This window comes from Mytilus edulis, chromosome 5, assembly GCF_963676685.1.
Source record: "Mytilus edulis chromosome 5, xbMytEdul2.2, whole genome shotgun sequence".
Taxonomy (NCBI): domain Eukaryota; kingdom Metazoa; phylum Mollusca; class Bivalvia; order Mytilida; family Mytilidae; genus Mytilus; species Mytilus edulis.
The window spans coordinates 29,983,218-30,008,016 of record NC_092348.1 but is presented as its reverse complement, the minus strand read 5'-3'; the positions used below and the strand labels follow the sequence as shown (position 1 = coordinate 30,008,016).

The 24,799-nt window shown below is 32.6% G+C and overlaps 1 protein-coding gene across 1 annotated transcript in view; it reads left to right on the top strand.

The window, feature by feature from the left end:
• LOC139523401 (alkaline phosphatase-like) overlaps positions 1–24,296 on the top strand; it is a 28,069-nt gene extending 3,773 nt beyond the window's left edge. The window contains exons 2-10 of the mRNA XM_071317426.1: positions 11,594–11,814; positions 12,379–12,553; positions 13,876–14,045; positions 15,113–15,220; positions 15,754–15,856; positions 16,856–17,005; positions 22,260–22,451; positions 23,336–23,464; positions 24,066–24,296. Of these exons, the coding sequence (XP_071173527.1) occupies positions 11,594–11,814; positions 12,379–12,553; positions 13,876–14,045; positions 15,113–15,220; positions 15,754–15,856; positions 16,856–17,005; positions 22,260–22,451; positions 23,336–23,464; positions 24,066–24,265 (1,448 nt within the window). The 3' untranslated portion in view covers positions 24,266–24,296. The remainder of the gene's footprint in view (positions 1–11,593; positions 11,815–12,378; positions 12,554–13,875; positions 14,046–15,112; positions 15,221–15,753; positions 15,857–16,855; positions 17,006–22,259; positions 22,452–23,335; positions 23,465–24,065) is intronic.
• The last annotated feature ends 503 nt before the right edge of the window (positions 24,297–24,799 follow it).

Here is a 24,799-nt window from a genome sequence, read left to right as displayed (position 1 = left end):
AGGTAACACACACACAGATAAAACATAAAGTTTTGGTCATGTTTGAATTTCAAATTAATCCATAGAATATCATCTCTACTATTGTCAAGAATATCGACGTCAAAATTGTCAAGTATACAGTTCGATAGCTTCATTGTCTTTTAGATGGGTCTCAGAAATGCCATACACATCACAATTCAAAGAAGTTAAATTCTAATGCAACAACGTTTGTAACGTTCATTTTGATTGGATAACGTCACTTTCTTACATGGCATCAATTGACAATTGATGCTATGGGACGTACGCGCAAGCGCAGACAGCATATGACAGATTTTAAATACATGTTTTAACGTTGTTTTCTGTCAGTTTCATTAGAATGGAGATAACAATATTGTATTTTAAGCTCTGACGGCATCAATTTGGGATTTGATGGTCGCAAATACCCGTTTACTGTCTCCGCTAACGCGTCGCCAGTAAACTTAATTTGCGACCATCAAATCCCCAATTGATGCCGTCGGAGCTTAAAATACAATACAGTTATCTCCTAAATATTTTCCCTTAAAAATCTGCCATTTTCATTTTGTCGTTTAACGTACCAGCCATTGCAGTTCCAACTACCAATTGTCAGTTTTGCATCGGTCTCATTTGACTGGCATGCATATTAGTCTGATTTTTCAACAACACGACCACCCCGGAATTCCAAATTTGGAATCGATTTGATGATTCGCCGAAGGTTCGCCTCTTGCATTCGTTCATGACGTGAACGGTCCGTTTCAATGTATAAAGTTTTGTAATCTTCCGTATCTTTTAGCTTCCGTTTGTTCCGAAGAACATCGATGCTATATCACTAAGGTACATTTATATACTATAAAGACATTTGACTATAATACTCTGTCAATTCGCTATATCACTAAGGTACATTTATATACTATAACGACATTTGGCTATAATACTCTGTCTATTCGCTCTATCACTAAGGTACATTTATATACTATAACGACATTTGACTATAATACTCTGTCATTTGGCTAGATCACTAAGGTACATTTATATACTATAACGACATTTGACTGTAATACTCTGTGAATTCATCTATATACTATAAAGACACGGAGCTACATTTTCATACTGATTTGTCAATTTGCTAAACTATAATGTGATATTGCAATGGCATAAAGATACATTTTATATTATAAAGACATCTTAATATAACATTAAGCAACTTTCTCATACCAAGTTGTCACCTCAGTATATTATAACAATACATTTCTATACTATACAATCATCTCGATATAACATGAAACAATTTTGTGTCGACAAGATAGGCGACACATACAGATTGGTACCCCCAAAAATTAACAAACAAAAACTTAATAACATAAAAGACAAAACCCAAAAGATGGCCTATATTCTTTTCGCCAAATTTAGAACGTAATGATCTGTAAAATGAAGTTAACAAATCCACGCTGATAGTTGATAAATCTTAATTTATCTATATAATTTTTACGAATTTATCTAGCGTTTTACATAGACATCTTCGGGTCAAAGGTGCCCGGGAGGACGTGCATTTCAATACTCAATTGATAGAGAGTGTCGTTGGATTTCCGGTACCCTACCCTTTCCGTATAATTAAGATTCTACAAATGCACATCATTTAAAATTTGCATATGTGAAAGTGTGACCTTTTTCCATTTTGGTTTGGTTTCATGAGGTGTGTTGAAAAATTAACTACCAAAGTGACGGTCAGGAAAATTTATGGACAGAAACACAGCCATGAACACCCCGACTTTTGGCTGTGAAAAAAACCGGGCTTTTTATTTAACAAGTAAAGGGATTTTTTTTTATTCTTATCATATATTTCTGATATTTTTTCCTACCTATTCACACAATAATTAGCAGAAAAATGGACATATTCAAGCTGTACACCCTATAACCTAGTATATAGGAAGTCTACCCCCACCCCCTATTGAGATGACGACATGCTGAAAACATTTATGTTTTGGAATATCGTTCCGTACCCAAACCGAACAGTAACCTCCGTACCAACATCAGGCAAGTACGATACTATTGGTCACAATAAAGTGAGAAACGAAATAGAAACGAATGAATAAACCGAAATAAAGGATTCAAAATGAACACTAATCAACTATATTATAATAATGTCGATGCGAAATATATATACTATATCCCGTTGAATTTCAAGTCTTAGGCTGGATTGTTAATTGGAGAAAAATGGATGAAAGTGATGAACAAGTGTTTATCGTCCAGTAACAAATATTACATTCATATCGGGACAGGAAAAAGTTAACGTGGTTTGAATATCGGCATATTTCAAACAACAAATACATGCTGAATATGTGAATAGGTAGTAGATTATGTCAGAAATATACGATAATTTTCCCTCTTCAACACTTTGATACTCAATTTCTTAACACGCCACATGAATCCAAACCATGCAAAATGGAAAAAAAGTTACACTTTCACATAAGCAATTTTTTTTAAATGTTATACATTTTATAAATCTTAATTATACGAACTATATTTATTTATTTATATATAATGTACAGTGCATCATAATATAAAAAAAGAAGATGTGGTATGACTGCCAAGGAAACAACTGTCCATAAGAGACCACAATGACACAGAACTTAACAACTATAGGTCACCGTACAGCCTTCAACAATGAGCAAAGCCCATACCGCATAGTCAGCTATAAAAGGCCCCGAAATGACAATGTGAAACAATTCAAACGAGAAAACTAACGGCCTTATTATTATATATAAAAAAATGAACGAAAAAAAATATGTTTCACATAAACAAACGACAACCACTGAATTACAGGCTCCTGACATGGGACAAGCACATACATACATTATGTGGCGGGGTTAAACATGATAGCGGGATCCCAATCCTCCCACTAACATGGGACAGTGGTATAACAATACAACATAAGAACGAACTATACAAATCAGTTGAAAAAGGCTTAACTCATCAGATGCACAAACATACAAGTGGACGTGGCCGGGTACTTGTACATCCCAAGAACAAAAAGACACGAGGAACAGATCTGAGAGTACTCGCAGTTATCTGACAGCTAGTGCTAGTTCAAAGCCACTAACAACTAATAAATAAATCATGCATCTAAGACTAGATCGTAAGCCTATTTGGCTGGCTGAAAATTACTTGTATATATGAATGTAATTGTTTGTTATAATTCAGGTTGCACTTACATTTTAAAATTATCATTCATTCTAATACGAAAAGGTTAGCGTACATGACCCAAAGATTTGTATATGTAAACCGGTAGATAAGTTCGTAAAATGTAGATAGAAAAATAAAGATTTATCGACTTTCAGCATAGATTTGTTAACTTCATTTTACAGATCATTATGATTTTAACATTAATGTCAGCTCAAATATTTGCCGATCTTGACTATCTTTCAGCTTTAAGTTAATAATAATATTCAAGAATACGGCTAAATCATAATGGATACGGGGAAAATTGGTACGGGAAACGGGTTACTCATTTTGCATCGTACCGGTATACCTGTCAAAATGATTTGCAAACACGTGTTTTAAGTAAACTAACTAAAAAACAAGTTGCTTTAATGATGATCAAAATTTGGCGAAAAGAATATAGGCTATCTTTTTTTTTTTTTTGTCTTTTGTGTTATTTAGTTTGGGCTTGTTTATTTTTTTGGGGTACCAATCTGTATGTGTCGCTAATCTAGTCGAAACTAAGTCTTTTCAACTCCGCATTGCTGAGGGCAAATGCAACATTAGAGTCGATAAATGTATTCATCTTGAAAGCGATTCCCTGAGGTCCGCAAAAAGATTCCCTTCACGGCCTTTTTGTTTTATTACAATCGATGTTGCTGATGAATTTTGCGGGGCGTTTTCTCCGCTATTTATAGCTTTGTCTTATGGTACGATGAAATGGTCTTATGGTATGATGAAATGATCTTATATGGGACAACATCCCTAATGCGCCTCGAAATGAGGAACTCAAAAGTCACGTGTAAAGAAAAATTCTCTGTGTAGTGATATTGGACATGTTTCTATTTTTAACAAATGACTGAACTTAATTATTTGTGGTGATTAGGAAAGTAGAGGAACATAGAATAAATGTGTAAAAACTATGGAGCTATTGAATGTGTTCAAAGTATTAAATTTTCAAAGAACTTATTGTGTTAAAAAGGGGATATTTTACCACAAGGAGCCGCATCACAAAAGGATGTTCGGGGTTTGCTAATTTACGGAAAAAGTAATCTCACTTCGTACCCCGAAAATTTAACCACATATTTGAAAATGTCACAGCTTCGAAACGAGCTATGATACATATCCAAGTTTACGATATGGATTGAGCTACAGTAAAAAACGTTACCATTACCGCCTATGTAAAAACAATTAAAGAAATTGAGCCATATATAGTGTAATCAAATAGTCTACTGGTATATATATAGATGACATCCCGTGATATAAGAATTGTTAGCTTGATATTGAAATATGTCTTTATAAGTTAGTTATATGACATAATAGTATGACAAAATTGTTTCATGTTTTATCGAGATGATTGTATAGTGTAGAAATGTATCGTTATAATATACTGAGGTGACAACTTGGTATAAGAAAGTTGCTTAATGTTATATTAAGATGTCTTTATAATATAAAATGTATCTTTATGCCATTGCAATATCACATTATAGTTTAGCAAATGGACAAATCAGTATGAAAATGTAGCTCCGTGCTATATCCAGATGTTTTCACAGTATAAAATATTATCTTCATAACAAGTGAAATGACAGAATAGTATGAAAAAGGTAGCTCCATGTTATATCAAAGTGTCTTTATAGTATATAGATGTATCTTAGTGATATAGCGAATTGACAGAGTATTACAGTCAAATGTCGTTATAGTATATAAATGTACCTTAGTGATATAGCGAATTGACAGAGTATTGTAGTCAAATGTCTTTATAGTATATAAATGTACCTTAGTGATATAGCGAATTGACAGAGTATTATAGTCAAATGTCGTTATAGTATATAAATGTACCTTAGTGATATAGCGAATTGACAGAGTATTATAGTCAAATGTCGTTATAGTATATAAATGTACCTTAGTGATATAGCGAATTGACAGAGTATTATAGTCAAATGTCTTTATAGTATATAAATGTACCTTAGTGATATAGCGAATTGACAGAGTATTATAGTTAAATGTCTTTATAGTATATAAATGTACCTTAGTGATATAGCGAATTGACAGAGTATTATAGTCAAATGTCTTTATAGTACATAAATGTACCTTAGTGATATAACGAATTGACAGAGTATTATAGTCAAATGTCTTAGTAGAGAAAACAACACAAGCGACATAAGTATCTACTTTATACATTAAATGTAACTTAACAATGGTATTTGTACGTATGAAGCGTCAACTTCATGTTATTTATACCTTTCAAGCATACATTGTACGTATGAAAGTGAAAATTATTAATTTGGATTGTCTTTCTTTTCCCAAAATCATTTTTAGACCGTTAAAAAGGTGAAAACTTATGTATTACGAACTTAATCACTGACTGCATACGTAAGATGGTAAGTCGGTGATTCTTTTTACAGATATATATTTTTTTTGACAGTAAGCTAAAAAAAAATACGATTTTTATAGATAAAATGAAATTTATCAGTATCTTTTAATTTAAGTTGACATATGTTATACATTTTTTTCCAAATTGATTATTAAAGTTTTCGGTGAAGACGAAATTTGTATTTTTACAGTTGTTCCGTTAATGTGCAATGTCATTTGTCAACCTATGAACATTTATTTAGATTACTAAAGGATCTTTGTAGAGTCCCCTGTCATCAATTCCAATCTTTTTAAATGCGTTGCAGCACATGCTACATGAAATCGAACAAGCTTAGAAGTTTTGCAAGGAAATAAATCAAGATTTTATAATTATAAGGAGTCAAAACAGATAAAAGAAAATTAATGTAGCTGATGGTTGCAAAATTATTATTTTTTTTAGCTTTCTGAAATTTTATTCTCTTTCATGCAGAAAGAGCAAGAGCCATTACAACATATGCAAAGTAAATTTGCAGAAATTTCAGTCAAACGTACACGATTTCATATTACATTCATTTTTTTATAGTCTAAGAGTAAAGCCATTTTCAATTAATATTTTATAGTGTGTCTTTTCAATTGTAATGTTATACTGCTGTATCAGTTTTAGGGTGAAGGTTGGCGCCTGTTAAAACATTCAAACCCGCAGCATATATTATATGCACCTGTTCTAAGTCAGGAATTTAAGTCAGGAACAGTGCTTGTCGTTTGTTGGTATGTTTGATAAATGTTTCTCGTTTAAAATAATAATAAAAAAAAAGATGAGGTGTGATTGCCGATGAGACAACTCTTCACAGGAGACCAAATGACACAGAAATTAATAAAAATGGTCACAGTAGAGCCTTCATCAATGAGCAAAGCCCATACCGTATAGTCAGCTATAGAAGGCCACGAAATGACAAATGTAAAACGTTTTACAATGCAAACGAAAAAACTAACGTCCTAATTAATGTGCAAAAAAAAATGAACGAGAAAACGAATATGTAACACGGCACCAAACGACAACCACTGAATTACAGGCTCTAGATTTGGGACAGGCACATATGTACGTAATGTGGCGGAGTCCCAACCCTCCCCTGACCTGGAACAGTGGTTTTATAGTACAACATAAGAACGAACTGTAAAAATCATTTGAAAAAGGCTTATCTGTAGATATTCGGTCTCAACAGTACTTCATGTACATTGTAGAAACCCTCAAATATATTTGCTCTTCTCTTTATTTCATAGCAACGTTATGTTACATATTTATATATGGCTTTTAAAGCCAAGACGCAAAGATATGCTGATTTAGTTTAAGTTTGGTTAAGTTTAATTGGTAACTAAACTAAATTGATTTGTGTGGGACTTGTGCCTAATTAGCTATAAAACATTTTGTTGATTGATATAGATCGTTAATCATCTAGACTAAAGTGTTAACTAGATATACAAGTCCCTGACCTGTGAAGTGGAGCTGTAGGAGACTTTATTATATTTGTTTGTCTCTGTCTTGTAATCTTTTTGGTCTGTCTGTCTGGTGGTCTTATTTGTCTTGTCTGTCTGGTGGTCTTCTCTGTATATCTGTCTGGTGGTCTTGTCTGTCTGTCTGTTTGGTGGTCTAGTCTAGTTGTCTTGTATGTCTGTCTGTCTGGTGTTCTTGTCTGTCTGTCTGTTTATCTGGTGTTCTTGTCTGTCTGTCTGTTTATCTGGTGTTCTTGTCTGTCTGTCTGTTTATCTGGTATGTCTGTCTGTCTGGTGGTCTTGTCTGTCTGTCTGTCTGTATTGTGGTCTTTTCTGTCTGTCTGGTGGTCTTTTCTGTCTATCTGGTGGTCTGGTCTGGCTGTCTGTGTGTCTGGTTGTCTTGTCTGGCTTGCTGTCTGTCTGATTGTCTTGTCTGTCTGTGCCTGTTTGGTAGTCTTGTTTGTGTGTCTGTCTGGTGGTCTTTTTTGTGTGTCTGTCTTATGGTCTTGTTTGTGTGACTGTCTGGGGGTCTTGCCTGTCGGTCTCTCTGTCTGATGGTCTTGTCGGTGTGGTGGTCTTATCTGTCTGTATATCTGTCTTTCTGGTGGTCTGATCTGTCTGTTTATCTGTCTTTCTGCTGGTCTATCTGGTGGTATCGTCTGGCTGGCAAATGTCCATGATAAAATCCAGATCAAGTTCGAATTTGTTTGGGTCTTATGAGTTTGACCGAGTAATTCTCTTATATGCTTGATACTGTCCACGCTAGTCTGTGTTCACACTTGTTTCATTCGATATTTCGTAAACGTATTTGCAAGAAATTCTTCCCATAAATTAACTTCGTTATTTATATGTTCAACCTTACTGTGGATACTCGTTTAAAGAGATATTTGGTAGAATGTGGCAAGGAGATAGCAACTCAGATGTTCCGTTATTTTTCTTTCTAATGTTAACATCATAGAAGGAACGAACCATATTTTTATGTGTTTAAATATTTGGTGCGGAGGGGCATTTTATTTCGTAAAGACAATTTAATGAAGTATATATATGAAGCCAAAAAAAATCCTTTGTTCAACCACAAAAGATGAATCGTCGACATCTAACAGTATTAACAATCAGATAGCTAACTATCAGGGGAAATAATGTTGATTTTAAGCAACTATTGGTTACCGTATGGCCTTCATTTTTTAGCTTTAGTTCAGACCCAGGGCTCAATTTCAGATTGCCTAAATTATGTACTGACGACAATAAACAAATAAGAACTATCTTGATACAAGATATACGACACATTTATATGTTGGCGTGAAGTTTTGTATCAACCATAAACATTTATCTTTTGATTTTTTATAATTTCACACATATGTTGATTCTGACTTGACTATACGGTATATCTGAAGGTTTTTTTACGGAGAGAAAAAAACCCTCAAAATACTAGTTATGATAACTATATATAATTACGTCAAACACAACTTTAAATTAGAGATACAACCTATTTTGGTTTGAAAATCGTGGATTGACGGTCAACAAAGTGAGATGATATTTGTATTTTGAGATTTTTTATTTCAATTATAATAGTTTAATGATAATATGCTTTGACTTAATAAGTAACCCTTGACATTTTTAACAAAGTACAACAGATGTATAGCAGTGTCTCCAGTTATTGAATCCTAAACTGGATATCACCTCTTTATACCTTCCTTTGCTTCCATTAATTACGATTATTTTTCTTAAGGTTTAATGGTCAATAATTTTAAGTTACCAGAATCACTATAAATACTAAAAAATCGAAACTGCTTTTTCAAGTTGAAGACGTGCATGCACGCTTAAAGATCGATTAATTATGCACTGACAAAATCACTATTTTGGAAAGGGAAAGACAAGGGAATTAAAACGAGAAAGCAAACATGTGCGAACCAAACACAAATATTATAAACAGCAACAAAGTCAAGCACTGAGTAGCATATGACCGAGCATAAATTATGGCGGTGGACAAACATGTTTACCGACTCAAAATGCTATCCTTAGTTTAGAAAGTGATGCAACAGCAGTCAGTAAAAATCAATTTAAAAAGACAGTTACAACAATTCACACTAAATAACTCGTAAGAAATAGTCTAAGCTAGGACATAGATTAACGATCTGAGATATTAAAGCCCGGGATGACGAAGTATGAAAAAAATGAAAGACGAAAACATTCTAAAAAGACCACACCAGACCATAAAGCATAAAACAGTCCATTAATGGCATTGGGCTGTATCTGGTTTTTGATCGGTTTGTTTCTTATAAACAAAAAGACTTACACGTATGTAGTAACTAGATTGTTTTAATTGTTCAATGTATTCATGATTCCCTAACTGAAAATAAACGTTTTCCCTATGTACAACAATGTTGTCTTAATTCAAATATCCTAATTAGATTAAGAAAAATATGAAGATAATGGCGAAATTACAGCTGAATGCATTTTGATATGGTTTTTTTATTTGGAAAAAGGGAGACAATTCAATCTCAAATATAGTCTTAATTGTGATTTCTTACGTATACTTTATGTATGACGTTAGTAAAGTCAGATATCGAGAATTCTCTTATAGTACATAAATGTACCTTGGTGATATAGCGAATTGACAGAGTATTATAGTCAAATGTCTTTATAGTATATAAATGTACCTTAGTGATATAGCGAATTGACAGAGTATTATAGTCAAATGTCTTTATAGTATATAAATGTATCTCAGTGATATAGCGAATTGACAGAGTATTATAGTCAAATGTCTTTACAGTATAGAACATTTGCTTCATGATATATCTCTAGCCTTAATGACATGATTATTCTTATCATTAGGCAGTTGTGGCGTTCCATAAATCTTGGTCCACTAGAAAGTCTGTCGTTTTAACCTTAAAAGTAGACACGATAACCTTTGAATGACAATTGACAGTATGAAAGTTTGTCATGTGTACCAGCATTTAATAATTGCTTTAACCCACGCTTATGACAATGTATGAAGAACTTTATTATTAGCTGTTACTACCTCTAACATTCTATGTTGAAAAATGAGAAAAAAATCTGTGGTCAAATTTTAGTTTCTTACATAATCGAGATTGGAAAAAATGCAATATATATATATGTTAACATCACAAAACATATTTTTCACGTACGTTCAGTAAACCAATGTTTTAAGGCTAGAGCTACCTTGTCATACAGAACATATTTCATTGAATACATATGTATTCTGTCTTATTTGATTATATGTAGAGATACCAAACTGTTTGAAAGTTTTAAAATTTAAAAGAATTCCATATCTAGACATGGCACATGATTACGGGGCGCCGAATGGGACTCTTGTGGTTTTGTACTCGAAATTCAATTTTGTACTGACAAAAGTGAGTTTTGTTCAACAAAAATGAGTTCAGTTTAACAAAATTTGTAGCAGACTACAAATTTAAAATTTTGTAGCAGACTACAAATTTAAAATTTTGTCATACAAAATTATCTTTCAGTGGACAAAAGTTACTTTTGTCATGACAAAATTCATTTTTGTAACACAGACTTTACTTTTGTTACCTAATTTGAAAATTGGGCGACAAAAGTCAATTTTGTAGGCAAATTAGATTATAATACCCTGTGAACTAATTTGCATACAAAATCGACTTTTGTGACACAAAATTAACTTTTGTGACACAAAATTCAAAATTAACTTTTGTGAGACAAAATTGACTTTTGTGAGACAAAATTGACTTTTGTGAGACAAAATTGACTTTTGTGAGACAAATTTAACTTTTGTGAGACAAAATTGACTTTTGTGAGACAAAATTGACTTTTGTGAGACAAAATTGGCATTTGTGAGACAAAATTGTCTATTGTGAGACAAAACTCAATTTTGAGAGAAAAAATCCAATTTTGTCAATTTTGTCGTCACAAAAATCACTTTTGTGCTCACAAAAGTCATTTTTGTCTCACAACAGTCAATTTTGTCTCACAATTTTGTTATGACAGAATTGAATTTTGTACAAAACCACAAGAGTCCCATTCGGCGCCCAGTACACGATTGGCATAAACTGGTTATACATTCTAAATAAAAGACTAGCTACATTTTATGGATCTATGATAAAAATAATAATATGCGTCACGATCAGCTGATGAATATTCATAAATCTTTCTGCACTTGTGTCACCTTCTTTGCTTTCTGATATTGATCATGAAACATTCTAACCACGGGTTAATGGTGGGTTTGGTGTTTGCTATCTTGTTGTTTCGATTTAATGTTTCTTTGTTTTTAAAATTATTTCCTTGGCAACTTTTCATTATTTTAAGTATGTGCAGATACAAAATCTTTGTAATAATAAAGATGCTTTAATTATCGTCATTGTATGTGTCCCATTTTTTGAAATGTACCATAAAAATACGACCATTTAAAAGGGGAGTGTATATAAAATTTCAAGTACTTACCCTATTTGTAACAATTACAGTTTTATGAAAACATTTCAACATATAAATCAAGATAATCAACATATCCACGGTTTCAAACTGTTACAAAGCCTCATTTTGAGTATTTTTTTTAAAGCTCCATTGTATTGGAGGAATCGAGCAAAAGCCGACTTAGACAATGCTATCAAGAACCAACCAATTATTGGGAAAGCAAAAAATACCATTATCATGCTTGGAGACGGGATGAGCATGTCGACTGTTACTTCATCAAGAATCCTCAAAGGTCAACTTAATGGTAAAACTGGAGAGGAAACTATACTTAGCTGGGAAACATTTCCACACATAGCGTTATCTAAGGTTTGAATATGTTACGTTCATAATTTTCCTGGAAAAAAATATAACTCACTTTATGTTCATTGAGTTATAATTCTGTAAAATTAATCTAAAAACTGAGAAATATGTTAACCTGAAAACATAAGTGATTTGTTTCTATCAATCAAGCAACATGGGATTTAAAACACTGAGCCAATCTCCTATGCAGAATTATCAGAGAAAGGACCGAAAACTCTGCATGGAGCAAGCATACATCACAATGAACTTCTTAAAACTGTATACCGATTCTCTCGTGCATGTCACATGTTTAAGGGACAATGGCAATCAGGTACGACAGATATCAACGTTTTCAAAAGTAAAAAATGATGTAATTGTTGCTTTCGGTTAATAGAATACACAGAGTTTGTGCAAGAGCACACTAACATTTTGATACTTACCTTGCGTTTAATCTTAATATATAAAACACACAGTTTCTGTACAAGAGCACACTAACATAGTACATGTATCTTGCTTTGAATCTTATATTAAACACACAGGTTGTACAAGAGCACAATAATATAGTAAACGTTTCTTGTTTAAAACTTGTAGACCTACAATCAAGATTACACAACACCAGATTCTGCCGGAACCGCTACCGCCTTCTTGTCAGGAGTTAAGACAAACAAAGGTGTGATTGGTGTAGATGCTAGTATACCTAGAGGTCACTGTGATCCCTCACCAGCACATAATCTTAACACAATTCTAGACTGGTCTTTGGCGGAAGGTATGACTTTTTAACCCTTTTAAGATGATATTCTGGGTTTGACATAATATTACGGAACATCAACAAATAAAATATCTTGAAATCATTCTAACGGACAATTCAGAATTTTAGAATGGTACTGGATTTCTAAAAAGTCAATCACATATCTAACATTGTCGTTTAAACTTCTCACTTTTAAGTAGGGAAATACCAGTAACCGTAAGAAATCCAAAGTTTCTCTTGAAAATAGTTTAACATGACAAAAATGTAAACGTGTTAATCAATGGTTAACAAAATATAGCTTTGCACAATAGGATTCATTTTAAAAAGCGGATTTCTAGTTTAGTGATTTGCGAGGGTATACTGATTTGTATGAGCTAGGTCATGTAATGAAAAAATATATAGTGTAATAGTCCGACATAGATAAGAGGACCAGTTACCATCACGTGTGAACCTTGTCCGTTGATGAAACAATTTCCAAGTTTATCGGATCATTGGTGACATATTTCATTTAGAATTGTGCAGAAAAAGCATGAATGATAAATGAACCAAACACATCGTCATTTCTCCCATAAATTGTGAAACTACACTTCCTTATATATTACGACAATAGTTGTTAGATTCCTTTTGCCAAATTTGTTGATATAACCAGTTGCTGAGTTCTTAAATGCTGCGATGGGCAAAGATTTCCGCTCAAATAGGTGTTCGGGCTGTCGTAAATATGAAGCGAGGTGAATGTTTTTGCTATTTGTATAATGCTTTACCATATTTTAAGATGCGGAGCAGCAATGTAAACCATTTTCATGCGCTTTTACTTTTTTCATGAACGTGAAGCTATCATAAATTGATACACAATGCATTTTATTTTCTAATAGTATGAATTTAACACTAAAAATAAGTCTGTCTGAAAACAGTATGTTCTCAAAAATCAAGCGCGTCAAAGAAAAGACGGGAAATAAAATGATGTTTTCGAATCTTATTTCTGTAATATGATATCTTTTGATAGCAGTACTTCCGTCAGTTTTCAATGGACTCACTACTGAATATAACTTCAAATCAACAATGCATATATACAAACAATTACGTACACCGTAGCATTATGTACAGAAATGAAGCAACATTTTACCTGTTCTAAACAACGTAACGCAATGTAACACGATTGGACATGCAACAAATACAGATAGCCACACAACAAAGTCCGCTACTAGTTATTCTGTACCATACTGTAGATAAATCCCGTACTCAATTACAAAGAGAATAAACAGCAATAGAAAACTTTGACGAGTGTCCGAATCTTTTTGAATTCATTAGTAAACCTTTTCGTCAATGATATGTATTCTTAGGAAAGTCTGTTGGTATAGTGACCACAGCGAGAATCACACATGCTACCCCTGCGTCTGCGTACGCACATGTTGGTAGTAGGAGCTGGGAGGGAGATCATTACACACAGAACGTGAATGGCGGATGTAAAGATATAGCCCTTCAGCTGGTAGAGGAAAACCCAAATATTCAGGTATTGTTTAAACGTGGTTAAATGTACTTATACACCGACATTGCCTTAATTAAAGGGACACTAGCTACGAGATCTATAATAAATCTTTTTTTTTTGTTCAATCACTAATGAAAGTGATATAGTGAAACACTAATTCGCTTTTAGGATCCAGTATGGTTCAATTTGGTCAAATTAAACTAAGAAACATTGAGGATGTATTATCTACTTGCAAGTGAATAATATGACTTCATTGAATCCGTATTCATGTGAACTTCAATTAAATTCCTTACCTAGAGATGGATAATGCGTGAAGTGTGCGTGTTTGGTTATTTAAATAAAGGAAAAGAATGCCAACATTGAAAGTTAAACAAAGGTAAATCATTTGATTGACTGGTTCGATCCACAAAAAAATACTTGTGAAGGTAAAAACGGTGTATAACATTTATTTTTAATCTATAACAGGAAATTAAACTGACCTAGAAAAAAACCCCAATTGGACTAGTTTCTCTTTCTCTTTATGTTTTATCGCTTAAATGACCATCGGAGGTCTTCCAAGGTCTACTTGATAGTTAATAGATGTAATCAAGACTAAAATACACGCGAAACGAAGCTACATACATGTCTTATCGAGCCCTTGCACTGTCATGCCTGTAAATGATCATTAATTGCAGACTTTTTATAATTTGGATAAATATTTTTCGTGGCAATAAATCAAATATGAAATGGTCAAATCGAACATGAATTTGACAGTTAGTGTCCCTTTAAACGACAAGCACTAATATCTTTAGTTAAAATAAAAGCTTTTGAAGGTGAAACTGTGTCATTTAAATTGTCTGAGTGGTAAACAACAAAACAATTAAAAACAGAACGTAATACACAACAGAAAAACAATAATAAAAAAAACCAAAGAAAAATGCAAGCAAATAGAAAATAATTCAAGGTCACTCAATGAAACAAGGTAATTGTGAACATCGGACATTTATTCTTTAGTTTTTATGGATAGTTGTCTTTTAATGAATAATCAATTATACTACATAGTTTTATTTAAGTTATAAAAGACGATCGGGTATATTATTTGTATTCTGTAGGTTTTGATGGGAGGTGGACGTCGTTTTTTCTTACCATATTCAACTCCAGACCCAGAATCTGGTTCTAACACACACTATGGACGCAGAGATGGGCGAGATCTTATTAAGGTAAGGTTGAATCTTTTCATAACGAAATGAAACTTATTAAATGCAATGTGAGTTATTAAATGAAAAAAAAAGTTGACGCGAAATATTATACATGCTACAAAAGGTCAACATCATGGGTTTATAATGCAGATAATGTACGCATAACAAAGATCAACTTATTGTAACACAAAAACATTGGGAATGAACTAGAGAGTTACTTTATGGATATTAAGTAAAAGTGAAAAAAGACTTTCTAAATTAAATGCTTAATTGGATTGTAAGAAAACTAGGATTTGATGAGCTGGAAAACCCTAATATTCGACACACATAGGTAGAATTGCACAGACGTTTTTTTTCAATTTTATAAGTGCACTTGCATAAAATTTTAAATGTATTGTTTTAGTTGATATAAATGAGCGTATTTAATTATCTAGATGCATTTAACCTAATAGGTCAATTTTGAAGAGATAAAAAAAAATTGCTATCAATTTAAATACAATAATGAGTGGTAGTAATTAAATTTGAAATATCATTTTTTATATCATATTATATAGGAATGGGAGAATGACAAAACAGCAAGAAACATGTCTCACAAATATGTATGGAATTCTAAACAATTTCATCAGACGAACTTCAGTCAACTTGATTACCTTTTAGGTTGGTATATTATGTTTTTTCCGGAAAGGGCACCGGTACCCCACATTTGATTGAGGAGGAATGTTAGCATATTCGTTTTGGCTATTCAGCCCGGTAGTAATATCTATGCATGAAGGAAGGGAGGTTTCCTGCTTATATTAAAGAAAATATTGAATCCAAGGGAGATAACTATTCCAAATATTGAGTTAAAAACTTAAAAGAAAGTAAGAAAACATACAAAGAGATGAGTTGTGTACGTTTGCATGAAAACCTTATGAGTACCGCGCTTCAAAGCTTACCTAACATACCAATGTAAATCCACAGCCATAGGCAGTATAAAACTGGAAGCAAACATTTAGCAAAAATTGCCAGACAAAAGAGACAAAGTTAAATTTTAAAGGATTTATAGGTCCGGACCATTTTGGACTCAAATCTCAGACTCATCTGATGAAAAATGTTGTACACTTTTTAAACACTTAAGTGTCTACTTCAGTTGATTCCATTAGTTTGTGTGATTGTGTCATTTCAGACGCTGATATTCAAGCTTAGATATGAAAAATCTATCAAATATGCCATAATACATCACTTTTCAGATAATTTTTGTCAAAAATGAAAGTGGCCGCATTCGTGTGTCATCCTCAACCTTTATATATGTTATGTATTATCATCAAATACAACTTTAATTCAAATATTAAGAATAAACACAAATGCGGCCACTCCCATTTGAGACGAAAATCGTCTGAAATTTAACCCAAATGCTTGAATTTAGAATGACTTCATGATGCCAGTACCCGATATATGTGCATTGTATTGTCAAAAACAGTCAATATTATGTAGCAGAAGTATTCTACTATCCAATATAGCTAAAAGTTTTATACACAATAACAATTTTGTAAAACTGATATATTTTGGGGCCAAAAAGGGGTCTTACTGAACCTACTCCTTTGATAAGTTTAGACCATTCAGAACATTCCCATATTAAACACTGTTTCTAAATTGCCACTTGTTTTATTCATTTAGGTCTTTTTGACAGTAGCAGTATGGCCTATGAACTAGATCGTTTTGATACCCATTACGAAGTTGCTGGTGAGCCGTCCCTTGCAGAAATGACCGAAGCAGCAATTACCATTCTACAGAAAAATCCAAAAGGGTTCTTCTTATTGGTTGAAGGTAGGGATACATTTTTATATATACATATGTAGGACTCTAAAGTGCGATGGGGACGCTAACGTACGATGGTCACGCTAAAGTGCGATGGTCTACGCTAAAGTACGATGCCTACACACGCTAAAGTGCGATGATCCGCGAAAGTATAGACGTAATAAACATACTATGGATTATGACGTGAACAAACTTTTATACAAACAAAAAATGAACATGCCGAAAGATAAATGTAGAATATTTGATTAACAACTTGAAAGCGAAGGTCCATGACTTACTCAATTTAAACATGATAACTGTGTTTTGTCGGCTGAAGCAAATGTGGGTTTTTTCGGTGCTAGAAGAAGGACTTTTGTCCTGCAGTCGACCATCTTACTATACAGATACAAAAGTATACGCATTTATTTATGAATATCCTTTATCCTGTTTCTATTTGAAGCTAACGGATACATTGAAATCATTGTTTATGTTGCAGTTTACTTTGCCGTCCCCGTTCAAATATTGATTTTAATGAAAAGTAAAGTCGGTAAAATAAAGGTACGTCATGTTTCCATGCGTAAATCATAAATTGTCTGCTAAAAAATTATAACGAATTTTGTATTTGTAATTTACAATGACGACTTTGAGAGGAGATGTTCACATTAGTGATAGACTGTGTGAACGGCAAGCTACACCAATTATCAAAATATGTGATACCAGCCTGAATTAAAAAAAAAACATATACAGGATATATAGTTTGTCACACCTAAATTACCATTTTAGCAATAATTACGTGGTCGTTCTTCTTAATTTAAAACAATGATCACTTAAGACTACCGGTAATTATAAAGCCTATCAAATATGTCATAAAACCTTGTACTAGCTTTCGCAAGAAGACTATTCTTAAATCCGTGTTCTTTAATACTTCAAGCCCTTTAACATTACCCTTTTAGTCCATCGCACTTTAGCGTGATAAACCAAGTGAACGTTCTTTAGCGAACAAACAGCCATCACACTTTAGCGTGATACCCCATCGTACTTAAGCGTAGACCATCGCACTTTAGAGTCCTACATATTTATTGTCTTGCAAGATTTTTTATAAAAAAAATATTGATTGTATGTATGATGAGTGGTCCGTGTAACACTTATCAATTCAAAGTTTTAAAAAGTTTTGAAGTTTTAGAATTTGGAATTTTGATCAAAGTTTTAAAATATCAAAATTTCAAATTATGTAAAAGTTTTGAAATTTTGAAATTTTAACCAAATTATTAAAATATCAAAATTTTAAATATCGTTTATAAATTTGATAGTTTAGGAATTTGATCAAACTTTTAAAATACTCAACCTAACGTGCAATTTTAATTATTTCACTTTTTGAAAGTTTGATTTTTTAAATTTTTGATTAAAATATCAAAAATAGAAAAGGGGCGAAAAGAGGGGTACCTGTAAACACTGATGTAAACACGGCTCTGATAACAATCATTCTAAGTTATAAATAAATAGCACGAAATATATCAAATCATTTTTAATTACAAAATAAATAATGAAAAGAAGAAGTCGATTTTTTTTATAAATAAATATTAGACATCACATGGGATAACAGTATCCTGAAATTTTAAGGTTGTGACACAGAATATTATTTTTTTCATCAAATTGGGGATCAGAATATTTTAATGTACCATTATCGAAGCCCCTCGTGGTAGTATCAAAGTAAAACAAAAGTGACTTTATTTGGCCTTTTTAATTTTGTTTGACTTTATATGCCTTTTAATTTAATTTGATTCGAGCGCCACTGATAAGTCTTTTGTAGACGAAACACGCGTCTGGCTAAAAAAACAGCAAAATTTATATCCTGGTATCCATCTATGATGAGTTTTTGTAGATACCTTGTAACAGTATCATGGCTCCAATCTACTTATATTTGATCTTAGTACTCTTAATTTAAGCGTAAATAAGATATATATATATATTAAAAACCTCCCACATTGTAGACTAGCACAACCTTAATTGGGACACCATGCATTCAGTATTCCTACCGTACCAAAAAAACATTAACTAAAATCATTGATACAAGTCAATATAATTATGATCGTCATACAACCGATAAAAATGAAAACATAACGTTAAAAGTTACGACCGAAGCGCTTTTCTTGATCGACCTTCTTAGGGAACGCTCAAAGCTGAATATTTCGGGCCAACAACTTACAAAGAACAGATTAAAACGTTAAAGATGATCGCTCATAATGAACATGAAATGATATATTCTTGAGCCAACATGATTGCAGAAAGTAAGAAGTCGTAGAGCAAAACAGAAAAAATTGAAATCAAAAGAGATAATACACCGTGTATTGAGCCTTTTCATTGCTTAGAGTTCAGTAGAAAATATATATACATGCTCAACCTAACCATACTATTTGACCTACTGCGAGTTGTTCAGTTTTTACTGTTACTCCTGTTTCTCCTAAAATATAGGTGCTAGAAAAACCAGCAAGTAAAATGACCAATATCAGAGCCGAACATATGGTTTTGAAATGAATTCTCTTCTTTTGAGAAATATTTATTTTGTCATCCAATTTTTCACCGCTTACAACTGTCTGTCTGTGGTTTTATATTTCATACATTAACTTTTAAGTATAAGTATGTTTTCAATTCATATTGTTTCGTTTCGTTCCGCTTTTATTTCGTTTCGCTTTTTACAGGTACCCCTCTTTTTGCCCCTAAAAATAATCAAAATTGCACGTAAGGTTTAGTATTTTAAAAGTTTGATCAAATTCCTAAACTATCAAATTTCAAAACGATATTTAGAATTTTATTATTTTAATAATTTGGTTAAAATTTCAAAACTTCAAAACTTTTACACAATTTGAAATTTTGATATTTTAAAACTTTGATCAAAATTCCAAAAATCTAAAATTTCAAAACTTTTTAAAACTTTGAATTGATAAGTGTTACACGGACCATGAGTATGATGAACGTCTTCAAGATAACGTACATATCCACCTATCATTTATTCTGTACACCCCATATAAGTGATCTATTGCTAATAGAATCTGAAAAATAGACATAACCACGAAAATCGACAGAAACAATGAGGTTAATGTCAGATAAATTTTGCAAGATGTACATTTACAAGTTAAAATCATTCTGTATACACCAAATATCTTTGACCGTTTGTTTATCCTATAGTATATATAATTACACCTTATGTAAGAATCCGGGGTTTGATTGGTTAATAGCCAGTGTATTTTTCACCAATTTACTGTTATCAAATGAATATCGTTCATTTTTAACGCCGCCGGTGTATTTGCTAAAAGGATATGCCTTTTTTACCCTCTCTGCCGTGGTATTTGCCAAAAAATACTCTATCCGACTAGACGCTTGTAACGTCACGATCATCAATGCGTTTTAGTACATTAACATTCGGTGTAATTAAGGGGGTTCGCGGGTCTAAATCATTTATATAGGATTTCTCTATATTTTTCTATAAATGAACTTTATGTTATAGTTAATAGAAAAATAAAATAAAAAAGTGGGGTCAACGTTCATTTGCGCTCACAATCTGCCTTCGAAAGAAGCATACATTTTTGTAAAGGTGTTTTTTTTCTGTTGAAGTAATAGGAGAAATAAAGGTAAATATCGAAATAAAAAAAGAAAATTATTACAGAAATCGCTCAAATTTTACAATAATTTAGTTTAAGTACAGCTTATATGGAAATTATATTAAAAAAGATAGGTCACCGATGAGTTGAAAAAGATATTTCAATTTTAAAGCCAAAACATGGCATTTTTCCACCAAAGGGAGATAATTTGGAACTTTTTCAATGATGTATACATTTCAAAAGTCATCTGGGACCAACACGAATTGATTGTTTTGAAAGATTTTTGTACCATATGATAAAGTAACAATTACAAAAGGAAATAAATAAAATTTGTAATGAAAAACAAATGTTTGATTGTTTTCTAATATTTTTAAACCCTCGAGCCTCCTTAAACAGATATATCATGTTATTGAGGGGTATTTGCGAAAAATACCAGTCTTGAGAATGAATTTCCCTCGCCTTACGGCTCGTGAAATTTAACATTCTCTCGACTGGTATTTTTCGCAAATACCCCTCCTTAACATGATATATCTGTTCAAAATACTACATTAAATACGAAAACATTGACCAATAAACGATGGAAATAAGATCAGGATCAGACAACCCTGACAAACGAGCATGTACAACTTACCATCATCATCCCACACATCAAATTGAGATGACATGATGCTTTAATATCTTAAATACAGACTAGTTCATACAAACTTATAGTTGTACAAGAGGAATTCACTACATAAATTCAAATAAAATGGCAGCTATACCAAATATAGGTCTACTCACTCATGATAAGTGAGAAAATCACATAGTAAACACTATACAGTTTTCAAGCAGCCGCTGAATCATGAAAAGGAGGTCAAAGACAACGGACAAATGCTATCCAGGTCTTTTCTATCTATAAAACAAAGCTTTATCACAATAGTTTACTCAGTCACCGTCGTAGTGGTCTCCCTAGGTTTCCCATTCTATCTTGACAGGCGACACAAACACGGAATTTTATTTTTCATTTTATTTTCTCTGTTTCTTACAAAAAAATGAACAGTTTTGTCTGGGTAGACATAAAACAATTTCAAAACTGAAATCTTTGAATGCACTTTTGAACAACCAAAATTAGAAGGTCACCTTTGGGACGATTTTTGTGCTTGAGAAAAATAAACAAAAATTTAGCCATCAAATCATGATAGCCAAAACATAAAATAAATCATTCACAAAAAACTTGTAACATGGATTTCTTTTCTTGATTATCCTTTAAGAAGTCTCTGTTTGGGCTCTTATAAATACACTGAAAACAGTGTTAGATACGATTCATTGAAAATTCCATGAAAGGGTATTACGATTCATTGAGAATTCCATGAAAGGGTATTACGATTCATTGAAAATTCCATGAAAGGGTATTTAAGAAGTATGCGTGAAAGAAAGACGACAATAAAGAGGCAAACAAATACAAGTACAAGATAGACAGACAGACATTATTCTCAAAATCAGCACCAAACCACAAACAAACTCATTTAGCGTGAATTCTTACCTCAAGAACAAAAATACGACCCAATATATAGGACATCCTTCATGGTTATTTATTATGTAAATTCAATTGCCCTTGTAAATTATGGAACGGTTTATTGTAATTTACTTCTTAAACGCAAACAAGAGCTAATAGAATTCGAAAATGTATTCTATTTATAATACAGGTGGTAAAATAGATTTAGCCCATCATGGCAATCATGCTGTTAAGGCATTGCATGAAACTCTGGCTTTCAATGACGCTGTTGCAAAAATGGATAGTATGACAAATGATAGAGACACATTGGCCGTAATTACAGCTGATCATTCACACACTTTGGTTCTAGCTGGATATCCTGCTAGAGGAAATGATATTTTGGGTGAGTTTTCTGAGTAATTGGTATTTTTTTTATATAAATTGATGTTTCATAACATCTGGTGTTCTAAAAATTGTACCTCAGTTCAGAAATTCATGATAGAAATGCTAATGCCTTGAGAAGGGAGTCATTTATGGGACTATTGAAGTACAAAACACAGGAATGATGAATAAACAAACTTCGTATATTTCGGTTCTGAAAACTCCACTTGCTGAACCAATAATCAGAAATAAAACGGGTGTTATACAAAATTTACAGATTAAATGCATTTAAATTGTACGAGTTCTGAATGTATTCAGATTTGAAAGGAATAGAAGATGCTATTTTACGAGAGTCAGACATTTATTTCATATCAACCGTTAAAAAGTAGACTCGTCCACGAACTGTTTGACCGGTTCTTTCGTTTGTTACCTATTCTTACCAAGTTGGGTTATATATTGAAAGCTGAAATAGAAACAAACGCAATGAAACTAGATCTCAAGTTGCCAATAGCTAAGGAATAATATGAGCAATCACGCGGCTATCTGACGAGGAAGTAATATTAACGATTTGAAAGTAAATGCAATGAGTGTTTCCAATCTGATATTAATATGAAAAAAAAATCAATCATATCGAGGCAATATAGTTTAAAGCATAGTGTATTGACCGCACAGTTTTCCCGAGTACTTTTTTTTAAGAATTTCATTTTACTCCTGGAAAGAAAGTGGTTGATAGCTGGTTTAGCTTACTAGTATCATTTAGTAAACAAATAACTGAAGTCATGTCATTCTTTGAGATCACTATTGTATAAAAGCTGTAATTTAACACTTAATGAGCGATCGTGATTTAAGAAATTGAAAATATAGCATAATTTATATTAATTCTTACATTAAAAAAATATTTTCTAGGTTTGATAAAGAACAGTGCTGGTCAACTCGAACTTGCTAAAGACCACAAACCATTGACATCATTAATCTATGGTACTGGTCCTGGAGCATGGTCAGGAATCAGACCTGACTTAACTAGCGTGAATACAGGTAAATACTATAGACACCGTTGTTAAATTGAGATTTATTTACTTTATAAAATAACAGCGAAAGCAAAACAACATATTGAGATTATTCAGTTGACTATAGTTTGGAATGGAAAAACTAAGATACACACACAAAGAAGGCGAAATGCTTACCGATTAATGGTAAAAAAATACTCTACCATTATTCATAGATATGTACAAAGCGGCTTTTGCCTCCTTAAGAATATGCCGTATTTGAAATAATAGAAAGCATGGGAAGTTTTAAGAAGAAGGTTCACCTCAGATAAATGTTTCATTGTTATCCTTCCACATTAACCAATGAGGCAATTGAGGTTACCTAAAATTATGGTGACAGAGCGTGCTTTGCTAATTACTCATTTAATATTTTAAAAGAAAACGTATGTTGTCCTAAGACACATACTCAATATGCACTGTGATTTACTACAAATGAAAACAACAAATGTTTTTTAATGCGAGCGGTAGTGATGAATCAGATACCTAAGTTACGACGCTCCTCTTTTCCCCAGAATACCAAAATGGTCGTGCATATCCGATATATATTGAATACTTATAGACACTGATAAGACATCTTTTATATTTTGTAGATGATAAGAACTATGTATCGGAATCAGCCATTCCTTTTAACCCATCTACACATGCAGGAGAAGATGTTGCAATCTATGCAAAAGGACCTATGTCACATTTGTTCCACGCTACACATGAGCAGAGTTATATACCACACGTTTTAGCATTTGCGTCATGTGTAGGGGAATATAAAAACAGTTGTGTAGACCATATGCCATAACAATAGAAATGAATATATATGATATTCTGTTTTCCATGTTTTTCTTTGTTTATTATTTCTAAAAGTAATTTTACCACTAATAAAAAAATATCTTCAAAACATGAAAAGGAAAACATACATCTTGTTGTCTCTTTGGCACATTCCCCATTTCCATTCTCAATTTTATTATCTGAATCATTGTAGGGTGTACTTATCTTCGCTAGCCAAGGGTTACGATCCACTTCCCTCATCTCCTCTACTGGCTAGGAGGGAAATGGATCGTAACCCTTGGTTACAGAACGAAGATGGCGTGTACTCGACTTTTCCAATGTGTCAATTGAGAGTAATAAAATTAAGACGAGTACGCATGGCATTCTTAATTGTTTAGACGATACTATAGTTACGCATCGCAATGTTCACGTTTCTATTTTAGGAATCAATTGTTATAATTAGATACCACAAAGGAAACACAATCAAATAGACAACCTTTTCATCGAAAATCCCTTGTGAGACCACTTGTTTCATGCTGAAACATTCAATTAAGTTAAACTTGAT